The following is a 20,326-nucleotide window of genomic DNA, read 5'->3' on the forward strand; positions in this document are numbered from 1 at the left end:
TATTTGCATTGACACAACACACAACACACGTAGATTTGCTAAACTAAGATGAACCATACTGCTCACTAATTGATTTATCATGATATTTTTCACAATCACTTTTAGTTAAATAAGTTTTAAAATACAATGTTTTTACTATGAGCTTTTTGTGCTTTCAACTAATAGTATTGATTTACAACTAAGTTTAAAACTATGTTTTGACAAAGAGGAAATAAAAAAGGGAAAAGGATGGTGGAAAAGCAAAGAATGAAAGAGAAATATGTGTGAAATGAAAAAAAAACGAGATAAATGACTGAGAAATGAACAAAAATAAATATGGTTTGATTGAAGAGAAATATAGGGAAAAATGAGAAATGAGTGAAAATAAAGATGATTTGGTTGAGAAAAAAAAGAGAAATAGTATAAAAATAAAGTAAAAGTAACTTTATTGAATTAAAAAGAAATGTGCTTACTACTGCATTTATCATTATCATTTAATATTTTATTATTACTAAATACTATTTTATTGTTACTAACACTTTTATAATCATCATTAATAATTTTTTGCTTTTATTGCAAATATTTATTATTTTATATGAAATTGGGAGGGTTTTTTTATTATTACAACAAAGATAGAAGGGCTATAACAGGTAAAGATAGAATCTCAGGAAATCAGGAAAAAATATAAATTCATCATTGATTAGTGTTACAAAAATCAATTATGGCATGAAATTAAGGCATGTTTCGGGCTCCTGGTCTGAACCCACTGGGAATGTTTGGGAAATTGCATTTTAAGCTTTTTTTTCTTAATGGTATATGTCGGATAGGGAGGATTTAATTTAGGCTTTTGCTTTGCTTACACCACCTCAATAATTACTTCCAGAACTCCAATAATTACTACCCACACCCATACTATCAATAAAAAGACTAAAATACTTGCCGTTACCGCCATTAGAATCAATGTTATCACGAAGCTTCTTCTTCAATTTACCTACAATTACATCTTCATTCTAAAGTGCACTCTGTGAGAGAAAGATGAAGTAAAGAGAGTAAATAATTAGGTTTGGTGGAAAACTTGTTCAGAAGTAACTTGTTTCAAAAAACTTGTTATAAAAATCCTGTTCCAAAGAGTATCTTCTGGAAAAATTATCCCAAAAAAATTATTTCATATATTCTGAAAATTTTGTTCTGAAAATCATCTTGCAAAAGTTCTAGAAAAAAATAATCCAGAAGACAGGTAGAATGGTTATTTTGAAAACTATGAAAATGTAGTTAGTAATTATGGGGGTGCAGAAATTTTCATCTAATATTTTGGTTCAGACAAAAAATAATGTGTTGGGCCAGCCCGCCAAAGCAATATGTTGTACTTTCAAGGTGTGCGCCGAAGAAAAAAAAAAGGTGAGTGAGGAGAATGGAGGATCAAATTTATAGCTGATTCCATCATTTGATATAAAGCAGCAAGGAAGGTAAAAATCGAGCATGCATGAATTGAAGAAGAGGAAGGGAAGAAGACTTAATCTGCAGGAACTGGGAAGAGAAGAGAAGAGAAGTGGAAGAAAGAAAGATGAGGGAAGAGGAGGAGGAGGAGAAGGCGGTGTTGGAACAAATCTTCGGGTCTTCATCCGAGGAATCTGATGGCAGTGACGGCTACAGCGACGGCGAAAGGGAAGGTGAGTGGGAGTGGGAGTCAATCTCAGAAGTGAAGGGTCTATGGCTGTGTCCCAATTTCCTCTCTCCACGCCACCAATCCCGTATACTCGCATCCATCCAATCCCAAAACTGGTTCCCCTCTCCCTCCATCAACCAGGCCATGCGCTTCGGCCTCCAACACCTCCCTTCTTGGGCCCCTCCTCTGGCCCACTCCATTCGCCGCTCCATCCGCCTCCAGGCCCATAACCCACCCCCCTTCCCGCCCCACATCCTCCACAGAGAACCCCTCTTTGACCAGATGATCGCCAACGTCTACCAGCCCGGCGAAGGCATCTGCGCCCACGTCGACCTCCTCCGCTTCGACGACGGCATCGCCATCCTCTCCCTCGAGTCCGACTGCGTCATGCACTTCACCAACGCCTCCCTCTCCGTTCCCGTTCTCCTCACCCCTGGCTCATTGATCCTCATGTCCGGAGAAGCACGCTACCATTGGAAACACGAAATTAATCGCTCACCGGAGTTTCAGATATGGCAGGGTCGACAGTTGACTCAATCCAAACGCACCTCTATCACTCTCAGGAAACTCTCTCCCTCCACTCCCTGATTGTTCCAATTTCACGGATATTATTATTCGCCATTCAAAAACAATTTCAATTATAATAATATAACAGTACTAATAGTAATGCTATTTTATCTATATATCTTGCTATTCGGTGTTGTTTGATTTGGTGCCGAAGGCGATGAAATTTACGCTGATATCGTCTGATAAAGACCACCGTCCTGTCACCGGGTTGTACACAAATCCGGCCATCTCCTCCACCTGTATGTCCAATGCAACAAATGAAGTAGGCGATGACTAAAACCTGGCAAATGAAATTGTTTATGAATTATGAGTTCCTTTCGTGTACGTACATTGATACCGGCGCGTTGCAGGATGAGGACGAGTTCCTCTGGCGTCAGAAAACTGGACCATTGATGAGTGCCTCTCGGAAGCTGCCGAGTTTCGAACGCGAAGTTAGTGTGTCAATTGAATTGAAGCATCAAAGAGTTTTGTATGAGAGAATAAGCGTGTGGAAGGAAGTTGAGAATGATAAATACCCAGCGGAGAATGTATTCTGCAGCAACAATGGCAGTTGCGTAGGCTCGCATAGAACGATTAATGGTCGATATCACAGTGGCGCCGTCAGGAACTGTTAGTGCTGCAAGAGATTTGCAGAACTCTGCAGGATTTGCCACGTGCTCAATCACCTGAACAAAAATTCGAACCAAATGAACCAACGCCGCCTGAGTAATACTATCAAAGATTTATACAACTGTAGGATACACGCATCGTTTTTTTATAGCTCAAGATCACATTTATGCACTGCAATATTCAAGCATACAGAGAGGAAGGGGGAAATGAGAGAGTACCTCCAAGGCCATAACGGCATCGAATTTTCTTCCTTCTTCAACTAGTTTCTCTGATCGATAAATTTAAAAATTGTTGGTGATTTGTAAAATACAGTGCATAATTCACAAAAAGAAAAACCATAAGGACAATTATAGAATGCAACCTACACTTGCAAAATGCATGCCCTGACGTACACAGACCATTTAAGTTTTTACTAGCATGATACCTAATTGCAAGCAAAGAAATTGAATGGACACCGCCACTGAGACCTATAATTCTTGTGATGTAGAGAGGATGAAGTGATAAGTACGTGTAACGACTCTTTTAGTTGAAAACCTGTTCTCCCACTTGAGCGGTTTAGTACGTCCAAGTTGACACCTTGTTTCATGAGAAACGTCAAGGGATGGATATAAAACTTTCTTCAATAAAAGATACTAGTGGGAAGGAAGAAACGAAACCAAAGGGAAAAAATGATTTTTCTAAAGCCAAAGATGCACTATAAGTTAAATAAATAATGGTTACTTTCTGCAAGCAGCAAGAATGACAACCAATGAAGAAGCCCAATAAAACAAAAGCCAGTAGGAAGTGCAAATATTTAAGCTTTTTATGCTCATGCATCATATCCAACAAAGGTCTGCAATCCATGGATGTAAAAGACTTGAAGCATGCACTTCATGGATGTAAGACATAAGTATTCAAGAATGCTGCAAGGTTTGCATGTATACCGGCCGTTGTGCAACAAAATTCAATAGTTGAAGTTACTGGATCCAAACCCTGATTACAGGAAATAATAAGTTGTCTAGCTAATAGTGAAGAATCTGAAGATGTAAAGTTAGCAACTGCTTCCACCGATGAACAATAACCTAATCAACTTGGAGGAAAGGCCAGTTACAGAATATACATACAGCATGAAGTTGAGCAATCTTGATATTCTTCTCAACAGCATCAACACCCGTCACATTAGCTCCCAATCGAGCTAGTGGCTGACGAACAAAAGAGAAACAAAGCTATAAATCATAAAATAACCATAACAAACAGCATAAAATTTGCAATGAAAAACAACTGACAATCTTAAAAAATATATATAGTCATCTCTGAAGTCTGAACTGATTAAACCAATATTGGTTTATCATAGGCCAGGAGACCAAAAAAGGAAAAGGTCTTTTTCCAAACATCACAAGAAATAAGAGAATAGATATACCTCAGAAAGAATTCCACCTCCACATCCAACATCAACAATTTTAAGTCCTTCAAGAGGTTTAGCACTATAAGGGTCCTTCCTGACAAGGGAAAACTAATTATCATTAGAATAGAAGTCCGAAGAGACAAAATTAGAATACTAACCTATTAAGTAATAACTTTTTTCTTTCGTTTATCTTGTTGTTTCCTCTTTGGTATGTGTAAAAAACCAATTCAGTTAACACTTTTTTACTAACAATACCTCATTTCAGTCATCTTCTTACACGTCCTCGTGAGATCATATTTTATTCGGAGAATACTAAACCAAATCTCTACTATGTATGTGTGGCAAATGCTTAGTGCTACTATTGGATTAATAAGTTATAACAGCTACAAGAATGACACTGCTATAAGAATAATTCATGAAGTTAATAGATTACAAAAGTTGTTTGGAATCAATTAAAACATTGTACAGATCGTTAACTAAAGTAGCTTCAACAATAAACACCCCAAACCCAAAAAATGGACATAAAAAGAACTAAAAGAAAGAGGAGACTTACTTAAAATGACGACATAATGCAGAACGGATAAAAGCAAGTCTCGTAGGATTCATCAAATGCAATGGCTTAAAGGGACCTTCAGAATCCCACCTATAAGCATCAAGGAAAGGGCAAAACATGTCATCCATATTCCCAAACTAACACACATACACAGAAAAATCATGCACGCGGTAGCAGCGACGTCAATATATATTAAACAAATTCACCCCTTGAAAAAAAAATTGTACAATTCAGTTTCGTGTTGTGTCTGTAGCCATAAATTCATTGAACAAATTCTCTCTTTCTGTTTGAAAGCTCACCAGGAATCAGCAATTGCAGCGAACTTGGCGAGTTCATAATCCTTCAAGGACGAAGGAGGCGGAGATTGCTGATTAGGTTGCGGTTGAGGCATTGAAGAAGCAGCATCGGAGAAAAACCTAGCAGCATTGAGGAGAGGTTGAAAACGGTGATGGAGAATGCGGTGGAGAGAGCTGCGAGTCGAGTTTCGGAGATGGTTAGCAGCCATGGCCATTGCAATGATCCCGTGCTCAAAATCTTCCTCTCTTTCCTGAACCCTTCAGCTGGATAGATCCGCGGCTGTGGACTTGTCGGGGCTCCTGTTTTGACCCGATTGTGAAAATCGGGTTACTGTTTTATTAATTTTTAAATTATTGACTTAATTAAATTTTTAGTCTCGTGATATAATGTGTTTTTGTAGTTCTTATTTTAGTTTTTTACTTAGTTTTCGACATTTAATTTTTTTGTTAAACTTAATGATAATATTATTACATTCAAATATTAAAACAGCTTCGCATTATACTAAAAATTATAATTATTATCATTTTCTGTTTTTTTGAAAATTTTAGAAACATGTCTCGTTCCTTACTGTATATATATTCGTCAGAAAATGTTAAATATGCAATTAAGCAATATCACTCGAGAGATATTTTGACCAATAAATATAGTAGAGATAGAAAATCTTAAGTTTAAAATTTAAAAAAGATAAAAGTTAAAGAAAAGTAAAGGAAGCGATTTTTTTTTAATTTTAAAATAATAAAAATATTAATTTTTAAATTAATTTAAATGTATTCAGCTTACAATATATTTTAATAATATTTTTTTTTTAACTTTCTCTTCATATAGAAGAGATTTGCAACCAAAGTAGAAATTTTTTACTTTTAAATAAAGTTAATTTTGAATACAAATAATAAACCTAAATAATACTAATTTTTCATTTTTTTAATTAATTATTTTAATCCATCAACTCTATCATATTATTAATTTGATTTTTTCCATAAATTTTTACATCAAATTCTTTCATTTTTTATTATTTTTTATTAATCCAAATAACTTCATTTTCATATTATTTTTCCCTCAAATCCATTATCTTGAATCTATCTTCAAATTCAAACAACTTTAATATAATTTTTCTTTATTCAAGTGCATTAATATTTAAATGCTAAAGTGAACATATCCATGGTCTATGTTAAAAGTATATTTAAAATTTTTTAAGGTGAGCTCATAAACTTTATTACTAATTTGGTAATCTATCCCATTGATTGTGAAAGCAGGTTTGAAACAAAAGGTACTAAAGGAACTGCTTTATCGATAATAAATACTCAAAATAATTGCTGTTGTAACTGCATATAAAAAATCTCACAGTTATCTAAACTCGTATTTTCATGAATTCATTAACCATGAATCAGTCAGAAGCTTACTTTTTGAAGGTCCAGATCCAGCAAGTCTTTAATGTCATAAATAAATTTAATTAGAAAGTCAACTTCAAAAATATTAAAAATATCTTCTTAGAAAGTCAACTTTACCACGCAAGCTGTTATGGATTACCTCAGAAATAGCTGTTCAAAGCAATCCTAAAAGATACGGTCAATGACTAATTTTTTAAAATATTAAAATCCAGGCTTAATTTCTCACTAATTATTACCTAAAATTATCTATGAATTAGTTACTATATATTTTTATTATTTTCTTTTTAAGGATAAACCTTGTGGAGATTACCTCAGAAAACCGACGCTGTTTATTCCCACAGTCGCTTGCTGGAGTGTGTAGAAATGCAGTGACGTCAAGATTTGAATTACGAAGAATCCGATCCAATAGCAATCCTCTCTTCAAAAATATCAAAACCCGAATCAATCATATTTATTCACATTTCCTTTTTCATTCATATTCTCATTCTTATTCTTCTCGACTTTGAATCCAACACATTCACACAGCACAATTACATTTTCTCTCTCTCTCTCCCAAAACCCTCGCCGCCGCAATGGAAACCAAGAAGCTTCAGCTTCGCTTCTCGCTCGGCCGGCAATCCTCCCTAGCGCCGGAGCGCGGCGGCGCGGGCGACCTGTCGGAGGCGCTGGATCCGACGGTTCGGTTGATGTATCTGGCCAACGAAGGAGACTTGGACGGGATCGAGGAACTTCTGGACGCGGGGAGCGACGTCAATTTCACCGACATTGACGGCCGCACCGCGCTCCACGTCGCCGCCTGCCAGGGACGCACCGACGTTGTTGACTTGCTACTCCGACGAGGCGCTGAAGTTGATCCGCGAGACCGCTGGGGCAGCACCGTAATTTCACTTCCCTCCTCTTTTCGTTATTCTTACACTAGCTGTCACTGATTTTTGGATTGGATTGTTTAACAGCCTCTAGCTGATGCAATGTACTACAAAAACCACGACATCGTGAAGCTTTTGGAGAAACACGGTGCAAAACCTCCAGTTAGTCTCTTGTTTTCCTTTCCTTCTTGATATTAGATGAAAAATCGTTTGTTATTCGTCTTGAGAGTTTTAGTTGACACGTGCTTTTACTGGAAATATTATCTTCGGATAGACTTTTAAGATTTTATTGTAAAAGTGAAACATAGTTAACATGCATAGCCGGGTTGGTGATTGGATAACAATGTAAGAGTTTAAACTGCCTCAGCATGGATTTGGACACTTCCATGTGACATTCCTGTTCTGTGAAATCCGAATCTTTAATTAAAAAAACAAGAGCATATTGAGAGAATTTAAATTGTGAAATGTGGATATCGGGTTTTGACAGTGGAGATTTTCGTCGGAGAGAATATCAGTGAAAATCCCACTCTCTGAGGATTCATTCCTCGTCTGATTATATTTAATTCAGCTCCAAGGGTCTTGCAGTCAAGCTTTTTCAAGAGAAATCATTTTATGCACTGGCATTGTATAACCTCCTAAATATTACTTGGTTGGCTTCTACTATAAATAAATACTTTAAAGGTTTATATTGATTTCTTATTGCTTAACAGCGTAAGTTTTACTATGCTGATAGTACACAGATGCTAAACTCCTTTCAGAATAGTTGGTTTATGACATTACATTGCAATTACAAACTTCTTTTTGTTTGTAGATAACTCCCATGCATGTGGAGAATGCTCGAGAAGTCCCAGAGTATGAGATTGATCCTTCTGAACTCGATTTTACTAATAGTGTTTGCATAACAAAGGTGAGGTTTCAAATTTCCTTCTCTCTATAGTTAATAGTGTTTTGTAACCGGATTTATCCTTCTGCCTTTTGATGTAATTTCGTAAGTCAATATACCTTGGCTGATTTTATGTTTCATAATTTATATTGAATATTTCAGGGAACTTTCCGGATTGCATTATGGCGTGGAACTCAGGTTGCTGTCAAGACACTTGGGGAGGAAGTGTTCGCTGATGATGATAAAGTGTGGGTTTGTCTACTCATTCACGTCAGTTGATTATTCAGTTATCACTTTTTAATCTCAGTTGTTTTTTATTTGTTGGTGTATGTTTATCAGAAAAGCATTTCATGATGAGCTTACATTGCTTGAGAAAATAAGGCATCCAAATGTAGTTCAGTTTTTGGGTGCTGTAACCCAAAGCACCCCAATGATTATCGTCACAGAATATCTACCCCAGGTTAGTTTTTGAAAAATTAATTTACTAGTTGACTACTGGTTATCTTATATATCAGTGAGCTGAATACGATGTGGTTAGAAATTTGTCATTTTAAAGTGACAACGTAGTTTCAATGGGGCTAGTCAAAATTCAATATTGTGTAGGAGTGCACAAATCATCAATAATAATTGAGAACTCAATGTGATAAACATTTACTCTGGGACTGATTAATTGTTGATGTGCATGGGTTGTTTGCAGTGGCCAGACAGGATTTGTCCCTCTAAAGTAAGGAGATGTGTAAAATGTAAAAGTTATGCATTTTCTACCATATATTAAAAGTCAATGTAATTCAAGTTGATGATGGATAGATTCTCACTTTTTTACTAATCTTCTCACTATAGAGAACTAAATCCAGACTGACAAATATGTTCCTGTTGTATCTAGAAGTAATAAATATCTATGCTGAAATAATTTAATGAAATGATAAAGGGTACCTGTTTTAACCCAGCATTGCTGTTGGTTTAGATTTTCGTTTCTCTTTATTTGAGGATTCCACTTCAGTTTAGTGAAACAGTGAAAAATACGAAGTGTATATATCTCCCATACTTATGTGCGTGCTGACCTGTATTTTTACAAATGTAACATCTAACAATTTGGAATGAACTATCTTCTATTCAGGGGGATCTTCGTGCCTACATGAAGCGGAAAGGTGCATTAAAACCAGTAACAGCTGTAAAATTTGCACTTGATATTGCTAGGTTAGTTAAGAGCTTTTTTATCATGCATGCATCACTTGCTTTCAATTGGTTCTCAAGGAAACAAGCTCTCTTGATTATTTTATTTTTGAAGAGTTGAATATTGCAAAATTTTCTCCTATATTAACAATTTGCATTTAAATAATACGTCTGTATTTTCAGGGGTATGAACTATTTGCACGAACATAAACCTGAAGCCATTATACACCGAGATCTTGAGCCTTCGTATGTTTTACACACTCCTACCCTGTCTAGTTGATTTTATCATTCTTCCTCCACGTGTGTGAAGTGTCATGGATTTTTCAGTTGAAACATGCATTTTTCATTCATTCTTTGAATGGTTGAAACTGTTTAAAGTTTCTTCATTGTACTTGAGTAAGACAACAGAAATATTTTGCGGGATGATTCTGGGCATCTGAAAGTTGCAGACTTTGGAGTTAGCAAGTTGCTTAAAGTCGCTAAAACAGTCAAGGAAGACAAACCCGTGACAAGCCTGGATACATCATGTAGGTTTTGTTCTACAGTACAGAGCCTTGTAATATTTATCGTTAATCATGTTCTGCATAAAAGCAATATTGCAAACTTATATTTCATAAGGGTTGTAATGTGCAATACGTTGCATACGCTATAAGGAAAAATAAAAAAGAAATGCTGTCTACTAAGTGACTAATAAAGACCTGGGGCTCAATTTTACTAATTTGAATTTATTAATTAATTTTTTAAGTATTGCCATCTTTTTATATTTATAAGTCAATTCGTTTTTATCCTATTCTGAGTGGTTCTGTAACAGGGCGATACGTTGCACCAGAAGTCTATAGAAATGAGGAATACGACACAAAAGTGGATGTGTTTTCTTTTGCTCTGATATTACAGGAGGTAAAATCATTACTGCTTACCTTTGGATGCAGTTTTTTTTTTCTTTTTTCATATTTTAGAGATTTTTATTGACTTTTAAGTTAATTATTTACCCTTATTATGCGAATAGTTGTCTCCTCTCTTGTCTTGAAACAAGACTTTTAAACCCTGAAATTGCAAATTAATCAATACATATAAAACCTGTTTGATGAATTAATGCTTGATGAATAATGTTGTGGTAATTGACCAAATAATACATGTTAATTCAATACTCTCTGTCCTTGGTGGTGATTCCTTTTCATATCAGCACCTAAAACTTTTAGAACGCTGATAATTGATTTTGCTTTCTGAAAGCAGGAAGTCAGAACAGGAATTTACTGTATGTTTTCGATTGCTTTTTATGTTGTTTTATTTTTTGAGCATTTAAAAGCATTTATTGTTACGGAATCCTCTACATATCGTCATATCCTTTACGTATATAATTCTGTTATTTCCTTTAGTAAAAAAAAAGTCAAGTCCTAGAAAATAATGCTTTTAGAGGTGTATCATTTTGCTGTTGTGCATCCTTTGTTGCTTTCATCATTCAAATTCCTTCAGTGTTATTACAGCATATTGAATTTTAAAATAGTTGGTGGTATATTTTACGCATAAGACCTCTTCCGCTTATCAAGTATACTATAGGATTTTTTTATCAATGTATACTATGGGATGAGTCTATGGACAGGTCAAGCACTCGTGACTCTTGAGCTCTGCCTACTTGGCACTCATATCTTCCTCGAGATATGTATATAATACATAACCGTTATATGCAAAATTGCATATTTTAAGGTTGATCTAACGGACAAGTTCTAGGGATTTGAGCTATCCACAATTGGCAGGTCGAAATATAAAAATTTATGTATATGTTTATATATTCATGATCATCTTGGTACGATGCCATGCATGTCTAATAGTTTGCTGTGGTACCAATATGCTTGGTTCTTGTACTTTTTATGTGAATGCTAAATGTTCATTTTCTCCAACTGTTTTGCTGATAAACTTAGTTATTTTATTTGTGGATCATGGGCAATTTGTAATCTAGAATATTAATGACAACGAACAGTGGATTGTTTTGTAGAGATGCCCAGCAAAATACTGACGGAACTTGTATGGTTTTCTGTTCCTGTAGATGATTGAAGGTTGTCCACCGTTCTATGAAAAACCAGAAAACGAAGTTCCTAAAGCGTATGTTGAAAATGAGCGCCCACCATTTAGAGCGTTGCCAAAGCTTTATGCTTATGGACTAAAAGCGTGAGGATTTTAAATAAATTTTATTGGCAGTAGATTTGAAAGTTTTGTAGGAGGATAGAAGAATAAGTTTTTTACATTCAGGAAATCTGATTTGTCCATAGGTTAATTGAGGAATGCTGGGATGAAAAACCACAGAGAAGGCCAACATTTAGGCAAGTAATTAGGAGATTGGAAGACATCAACGGCCATCTTGTACAAAAGAGGCGCTGGAAGGTACCCCTTTTTTGTGCATACATTTATTTGGTCAACTTTAGACCTAGTTGTGATAGTGTAATTTTGACATAATAGTAATTTGTGACACCAAACTAGATTACGAATTTTAAAGTAAATTTAGATGGTTTTTCTTTTTTAATTTTTGTTGATTGAAAAAGAGTAGTGCAAGAGCTTTATAGCTCTATGCCACGTCCATCTTCATTCATGAGTTAATTTCACAATAATTCAAAAGATGACTAATAGTATTCGGCTGCTCTGTTCCTTTTTCCATCCTAAGGGATATCCATTCTGGAGAATTTAATTTTGGTCCATAATCTTTGGAGTTGGTTTCCATCGTATGATTCCAATAGTCCACGGTCTCTGACTATTTTTTACCCATCTCACTAGTGGAATACCCTCATCAAAAGTGAGGATATTGTTCGATATCGTTATTTAACACGATAACTCTGTCATTCTTTATTTTCAGAGGTTTGATATATTTTTTTTTGTTCTGATACACAGACTGGAGGTTCTGGATGCATCCAGCACCTGGAGGCCCTATTTAGGGGTAATCGCACAAGTCCAAGTAGCCGATCGTCTCGCTCCACGGCCAGATAAATATTTCCTATCGAGAACCAACAATTATTTTGATCAGTTTCAAGAAAAAAAAAGTTGATTGTATCGTCTTATATACTTGCATTGCATGTCATATATAACCTTCTGTAAATAACTTGCGCTCGACGTTCGGTTGAATAAAAATGAAGAATGTGACATATATCCTTGTGTAAATTTGTCCGAAGTTATTCTTTCTACCTTATAAAGAACAATCTTCTTTTCCAAGTTTTATCTTTAATGTTATTTTAATTTTATGCCTTTTTTTAAGATTTTTTTCTCTCGAAAAGAAGCTTCTATCATATCGTTGCTTGTATTCTGATGTGTGGGCCTCAACAGAATTGAGAACCTGTCAGAACCGGAGGACAATTTTTGAACCGATTCTTGTGTCATCTTCTTATTAACATGTTTGTAGAGCCTGGTCTATCGTTCATCTATTTTGAAATTGTGTGGATACGAAGATTTTTGCTGCAAAATTCGAACGAGGAGTACTGTCTTTGTAGTACCTTCGTGGCAATACTTTTGCTTCTAAGTTTCTTCCTCAGTAATGATACTGCCTCAAATGATACTGAACGATGTTGACGGATACAAACTACCAATGCCATGTGTACGACTCTGCCTAGTGTTTAGTTGAGTAACGTCTTTGTGTTTGTCTTTTTTGGTGAATAAAAAAGGTGAAATAATTTAAGGAATAACAAACGGAGGGTCATTATATGAGACATATATAATCAAACTTTGTTGTCTTATTGTTTGGGAATTACCATCTTTTATTTCTTTTTTATAGTTTTTAACAATGTGTGTTGCATATATTCTTTCCAATATAATTTGAAGTAGTGTGGGAAGCGGTTGAACCTGTAAAGCGGGATCTGCTTTTGCAATGTTTTGGGCACATTGTCGCATAGTTTGACCTATCTGATGTCTGTGTTGGTGCAGTTCAGTGCCATTCTGTGGTGGTGTATACTGCAACACTGCTAACAAGTCTACAATCACTATGGACACAAACATGCAATCCATATATGACACTAGTTTGGCCGTTGCCACTGCCTATTTTTCTTCAGATTTTAAACTTTTTTTTCTTAACAAAAATGAACCAAATTGTGGATGCAGCTTAAAGGAAAAGTTTTTCGATATGCACTCAAAGGCAAAAGAAAAAAGTGTTATTTTGATAATATAAGATCAGCTTCAAGAAGAAAAATAAATAATGTAAAAAGCTGAAAGTAATAAAAAATTTGAGTCTTTAAAGGTATAAAAATGTCAAATATTTGTCAAAAGACAAGCCTTAAAGAAAGAGTACAAAATATCCAATACTTTCTAAAATTGATGTTTCTGTTTTATAAGAAATATTAACAAAGCACTCTTTGCCATACTATTTTAAATTATTATTGTGTACTGATTTTTATTTGAATTTGAAAGACACTGGTACTATTATTTAGGTGGCAGAATTTGATTTCATTTTATTTATTTGGACAAATTATATTAATTATGTTCGTTTAAAAATAATAAATTCAAATTGTTTTTGAATTTAGATATTGTTAGAATTAGTGATTATATTTGATACGATAATTTTCTATAATGAATCTTTAAATACAAAATTGTGTGGTACTAAGTGCAAAATTTACTTTACAAATCTTGTTTGTGTTAAATATGTTAAAAGTAAACAGACATAAACAACAAGATCATGGGCTATAAATTCTTTGATCCCAAATTAAATATATATATTTTTTGAGTTAGAAACAATCATATTCTTTGAGGATATTGAGTTTGGAGAGAAGAATAAGGTTAAAGAAAGAATCAGTAAAAATTTCAAATTTGATTCTTACAGTTGCTTATGATGAAGAAAGTTTAGAACCTCTAACAAGTTTAGAATCTCTACAAAAACAAACTCAAGATACTCAAAAACCTGTGCTTCATGATAATATAAGTTCATGCAAGATAATAAGGTTTGTGAACTTGTTTTATTACCAAAAGATGTGAAATCCATTAATAGTAAGTGAATAGTTAAGACCAAGAGAGATTCTAAAGGTGATGTGGAGAAGTATAAGGTTTTTCTTATGGCGAAGAACTATACCAAAAGGAAGTGATTTTTTTTAGAGAGACTTTCTTTCTAGTTTCATTGAAAGACTCTTTTAGAACAATCATTATTCATGTTGTACATTTTGTTTTGGAGCTTCATCAAATAGATGTCAAGATATTAAGACAATGTTTCTCAATGACAACATTGACAAGATTATTTATATGGTATAATCAGAAAACTTTGTATTAGGAAACCCAAAGAATATGGTTTGCAAATTGAAAAAATCTATTTATAGGCTAAAACAAACATATCGTTAATCGTACCAGAGATTTCATTAAGTGATTTTCTTATTTGGTTTCGAGACGAATGTTGTTGATTATGTGTATCACAAATTCAGTGGGAGCAATAATTTTTTCCTAATCTAGTATGTTGGTGACATACTTCAAGGATTTGACATGAATGATGGTAAATAAAAGATTCTTTAGTTGCTAAGAGAAACAAATTCAATCTCAATCAATGCCCAAAAAACAAATTTGAAAATTTAGGAAATGCATAAGATTTCCTACGCATACAACAGTAGGGAGTTTGATGTATGGCCAAATATGTATGAATTTGGATATAACATACATAGTTGAAGTATTAGACAAATATTTAAGCAATACATGTATGAATCATTGCAAAGTAGCCAAAGACTTATGAGGTATTTTAGGAGAACAAGGATTTATAAGCTCACATATAAAAGGTCAAATAAGTAAGAGATCATTGGGTATTCTAGCTTAATTTTGCATGATGCCAAGATAGTTTAAGATCCACTTCAAGTTACATTTTCATGCTAGCTGGTGGTGCTTGGTCCAATACGAAACAAACCCTTACGACTTTAACCAATATGATTGCATAATTTGTAACATGTTATAAGACATCAAATCAAGGAATATGATTTAATTTTTTATCACTCGACTACACATTGTGGAAGAAATAGAAAGATCACTTAAGTTATATTATGACAACAAATAAGCCAAATTATATTCTAACAACAATAGAAGCCTAAGCAAGTCAAACCCATTAACATAAAGTTCTTGATTGTTAAAGAAAGGATATAAAGTGAATGGATTTCTAAGGAACACCTTGGGACAAACTCCATGATGGCAAATCCTCTTACTAAGACTTTTACACCCAAGGTCTTTCACGAGCTTATTGCTCATATGAGTGTTTTACATTTTGAGGAATCTTTGGTTTAGTGGGAGTTTGTTAAACTGGATTTTGGTCGCACAAATTCAGAACAAACTAAGTTTCCCCATTAATGAAGTATAGGAACAACCTAGGTATCAATCCTTGGACTCGGTATAATTAAGCTCAAAGTGTAAAGTTAATTCTTGCTTTTATTTTCTATTTACTAACTACTAAACAGGTGGGAAAAATGAAATTTAATTGAAAGAATGAAACCAACAGTAAATAATTACAAAATTTAAGTTGAACTAAAGAAAATAAAACTCTAATATGAAACCTAAACTAGACTAAGAAACTAATGTAAAAGAAAGAACCTAAACTACTGAACATTTAAAATGAGTAATTAATATCCAACTAATTAGAACAATATATCCTAAACTAAACATCAATTCAGAATCAACAATGTAAGATGAAGAACCTAATATGTACATCTAATCATACTCTAAACAAAATTAATCCAAAACAACATTAGAAAGCAACTAATCAATAACTGAATTCTAATTAATCAAAAGCAAGATAACAATCTTAAAACATAATTGATTTCATAGGTGAATGTACATTGGAGCGAATAAAAGAGTGCTTAGAGTTCTCAGGAAGACATCCTGTGAAGTTGAATCCCAATACAAGGTATTATAGGTCATATTTCAGAACTTAATTTGACTCTTTCCACTAATTTGTCCAACCAATGTTCATTTAAATGTGCAAATGATTGAGGATAAAGTTTCAATTATACTCAGAAAGACATTCTGACTAAAGTAAGCCCATCATAGGGTCTTATAATTCATATTTCAGAACTTACAATGATAATTTTCACTCATTCTCAATCAATGCAAATCTAAATCTAATATACACTAAAAAGAAAAGAATAGAAACATAAATCTGGATGAATTTTTATGCATTGAACTCATCTCTGACTCGAGAAGACATCTCGAAAATGTACGCCCACCTCGAGGTCGTATAATTCTCAAAGGAATCATAGAAATGCAGACTTACAGAGTCCAAATGAATTTTCAATGAAAAACAAGAAACACAATCACATAATCACACAAGAACGCATAAACATTGCAAAGAAAATCAAACTCAGAATCACAAAGCTCAAAACAAAAACACATAATGAAAAACAACTTTTATTAACAAGAAATTAAAAGTACAAGGGAAGGTACCGAACAAAACACGCAATTGAAGCCACCATGGGCTGTCACCACCATGAGTGTGCGCTCCAAAAGCAAGAAAAACGAAAACCTACTCTATAGAAAGCTTGTAAAAAAAACCTAACTCTAGAGAGTGTAAAAATGTAGCGTCTGGAAGTGTGTCTATGTTACATGGTGGAAACCCCTTTATATAGGGTCAAAGAAGAAAAGAAAAGAGAAAATGAAAGAGAAAGATAGGAACCTTGCTCGCTACAAGCTTCTCCTCGACGCTTTCCAAATCTCAATCGGACGATCCTCATTCTTCCCTCACGAGCTCCACTTCTAGCCATCCGATCATCTTCCATCTCCACCGATCAGCTCTGGTCAGCTCTAGTTAGATGATGCGCAACTTCGTCTTCTCTCTTCTTCACGCACAAGAGCCCTAGCTTAGCTCGAAAGGGTGTTTTTCTTCTTTTCTTCCAAATGACGTGCTCCAAAGATGAACCCCTCAGAGTGCAGCTTGCTTATCCAAAACGCACCGCATCACTTAAGGGTACTCAGCCCAACGGCCTAATCTTGAAATGCAACAGAGCACAATTCATAGCGGGGTGTTGCTCCTCCACCACCACCCTTTTTCCCTCCACCTCCCCATAAAATTTTGAATGATAAAAGTACCCTTTAATTTTTAACCATTTTACTTTTAACCTTAAATCTCTTTCTCTCTTTGACCAAAATATATTAAAATAATAACTTTGATGGAAGGTGAAACAGAAGTTGAAGCCTTTGTAGGGGTGAGTATCCCCATTGTGTGCGTTGCAAAGGAGATGGAGGCACTACTCTGAATTGGGTCTTCCCCGCGGATTAGAGAAGGAGTTCCTTGGGAGCTTACCTTTGTTATCAGTTGCAGATGGTTCCTTCATATGAATTAATATGAAGTGAGTTGGAGAAAGAGTATACATTGCATTTAATGATGATTACGGCCTTCCAAAAGATTACATTTTTCATCAACTTGTAGATGAGATTCATCTAGGCACGGGTTTGGTGGTTATCCTCTTCCAGGATTTACAGGTGACAGAGAGATACGATGGAGGGAATGGAAGGCGTCAGAATAGATGGAGCGGTGACCGCTAAGGATGGTGGAGATCACGCGGCGGGCGACGGCAGCGCTGTGTGCCAAACATCTTGTGTGAAGAAGGCGGTCCGACGACGACTAACGGTAGAATTGCAGAGGAAAATGCGAGTAGTAACAGCGGCATTAGTTGGAGATTTCTGGATGAAGCAATTGAAGGCCCACTCGGAGGCGCTGCGACTCATCTTGGAGGCCTTATTGGTGGCGGAGACGGGGTCGGCGGCGATGGCCAGAAGTGATCAAAGATTTCGTCGACTGAGGAGAACACCTTATCCATATTGTATCTTACATATCCTTTGGTTTGATTGTGTGATGTGATGCGATGGGAGGAGGCTGCAGTTATACAATTCGAGAGCACCGGGACACATAGGTTAAAGAAAACCAACCTGAGGGTAGACCACTGAAGATCTGCATGCACCAGTCACTACCAACGAACCACCACCGTACTCACCACCACACCACCGCACCACCACGAACGAAGAGTAAGGGAGAGTTGGGGTGAGAAGAAACGGATCTCACCGAAAGAGAGAAGAGAGTGAGATGGAGGTGGGAAGAAACAGATTTCAAAGAGAGAAAAAGTGAGAGAAAGCTGGGGTGGGGTAGGGCTGCGCGAGAGTGAAAGTGAGGAATGATGTAAGGTTAAAAGTAAAATGGTTAAAAATTAAAGGGTAATTTTGTCATTAAAAATTTTGTGGGGAGGTGGAGGGAGAAGGGGTGGTGGTGGAAGGAGCAACACCCTTCATAGCTTGGCAGCATCAGCCCAACTTATTTCAGTAACAACGGCCCAATTTCCAGTCTTTTGCATCAGACCAGCAGCGTTGTAGTGGCTCAGAATGTGTTTTTCAATTAATTCCATGGTGGCAACAACAGCCCAAAACACGGTCCAATCTGAAATTTGAAATCCAATTATGAAAAAGGGACCAATCAGAAACAAAAGAAAGGTAAATTTTACAATTAAAGAAACATTAAACCTAATTAAGAAAAACAAAACTTTTATTAGAAGATTTTCTAAAAAAAAAATATTTTCCTACTAATTAACAAAAAACTAAAAATTACACCTAAAAACCTATTTTTAACTAAAATTCTATAAAAACTAAAGAATTAATAGAAAAACCTAAAACTAGCTTAATTCTACCCAATTAACAACTAAAAGAAGTTAAGAAAGACTCCTAAACACAGAAAAATATGCAAATTTGGAGAGTTATCAAAGTTAATCATTTGTGTGTTTGTATTTTATGTTTGATTTCATGTATGCATAAATTATCTTTTGGACATATTTAGTTTTATAAATATATGATTTATTATTAAAAAATTAAACTCTATTTATTAAAGTTATTATATTGATTTCATTGAGACAAAGTAATGACGAGTTGAAAATAGACATGTACAAATTACTTTCACTTAATTTTTATGCTACACATTTTTATAGTGAATCTTGGTTCAGTTAGAATTAGTGATCGTTGTTAGGTGTGATTGCGATTGACGCAATAAAAACTATTTTGGTTCTAAATGTAGATGTACTCATTTGACAAGATCTTTTGAATATACTCACAACATATAATGACAATTTTTAACTTATAAAGTGTAACACATTTTATGATATGATATATATATATATATATATATATATATATATATATATATATATAACAAATAATTAACTATGTTAAAATCATTATATTTTGTTAGCCAAATTATTAGAATGATCTAATTAATTAAAATTAATTATGACTAAAGATATATATGGTATGAAAGATTTATCATGTAAAAACCATAAATAAATTTTAATTTATTGAAAAACCAAATTAAAATATTAAAATCTAAAGAAAAAATAATCGATATAGATTATATAAAGGAATTACGTACATTATTCTTGTTTCTTTTTCTTCATCTCGTTTAAAGAAAAAATCAAGAGAAAATCTAAAATACTCTACAACATATAACCATTAATCTACATTATTCTCAATTGTCAACCCATGTACACTTCGACTTATTGTTCTAAATAGAATTGAGAATTACTCTGTTAAAAAAGAATTTATTACTCATTAATTATTGATCTATTTTGGTTTTTTCATAATCTAGTACATTACACACCTATTCTTTATTGTTTTTTTGGTATGAGTCATAGATGAGTTGATCCTCCTCAAAAAAAATGGTTTCTAACTATGCCAAATTGTGAATGAATCGAATTGAAAGTAGCTTTTGAATACTAAAAAATTAACAAAGAAATTACCAGCAGTATCCCCCACAGAAACACAGTTCAACACTTTGATTACCATTGGCAATGGAATTAACTTTCTCAATAATTGGCATCCACTATCTAGGGAACAACATTTTTTTTTTCAAAAATGAATTATTATGTTGTCAATAATGTAATCTTAGAATATAATTTGTGTACAATATATATATATATATATATATATATATATATATATATATATATATATATATATATATATATATACACACACCCACACACACCATTTATGCA

At 34.3% G+C, this 20,326-nt stretch overlaps 3 protein-coding genes across 3 annotated transcripts; 2 read left to right on the plus strand and 1 right to left on the minus strand.

Moving 5' to 3' along the window:
- Positions 1-1,370: 1,370 nt before the first annotated feature.
- LOC108336342 (uncharacterized protein P8A3.02c) lies at positions 1,371-2,312 on the plus strand. The gene has a single exon (XM_017572761.2). It carries the CDS (start codon positions 1,544-1,546, stop codon positions 2,231-2,233), a length of 690 nt encoding a protein of 229 aa, XP_017428250.1. The 5' UTR covers positions 1,371-1,543; the 3' UTR covers positions 2,234-2,312.
- On the minus strand, positions 2,234-5,363 carry LOC108336341 (ubiquinone biosynthesis O-methyltransferase, mitochondrial). Its single transcript, XM_017572760.2, has 9 exons — positions 5,058-5,363; positions 4,759-4,848; positions 4,221-4,299; positions 3,925-4,002; positions 3,745-3,793; positions 3,040-3,089; positions 2,728-2,877; positions 2,542-2,622; positions 2,234-2,449 (listed from the first exon to the last, which is right to left on the minus strand). The coding sequence occupies exons 1-9, from the start codon at positions 5,267-5,269 to the stop codon at positions 2,336-2,338; spliced, it is 903 nt and encodes a 300-aa protein (XP_017428249.1). The 5' UTR covers positions 5,270-5,363; the 3' UTR covers positions 2,234-2,335.
- A 1,404-nt stretch (positions 5,364-6,767) lies between these two features.
- LOC108338692 (integrin-linked protein kinase 1) lies at positions 6,768-12,563 on the plus strand. The gene is made up of 12 exons (XM_017575734.2): positions 6,768-7,321; positions 7,397-7,471; positions 8,121-8,216; positions 8,355-8,440; positions 8,532-8,652; positions 9,310-9,389; positions 9,549-9,611; positions 9,774-9,892; positions 10,177-10,262; positions 11,410-11,531; positions 11,633-11,744; positions 12,246-12,563. The coding sequence occupies exons 1-12, from the start codon at positions 7,016-7,018 to the stop codon at positions 12,339-12,341; spliced, it is 1,362 nt and encodes a 453-aa protein (XP_017431223.1). The 5' UTR covers positions 6,768-7,015; the 3' UTR covers positions 12,342-12,563.
- The last annotated feature ends 7,763 nt before the right edge of the window (positions 12,564-20,326 follow it).

The sequence above is a fragment of the Vigna angularis genome, chromosome 7, assembly GCF_016808095.1.
Source record: "Vigna angularis cultivar LongXiaoDou No.4 chromosome 7, ASM1680809v1, whole genome shotgun sequence".
In the NCBI taxonomy this organism is placed as follows: domain Eukaryota; kingdom Viridiplantae; phylum Streptophyta; class Magnoliopsida; order Fabales; family Fabaceae; genus Vigna; species Vigna angularis.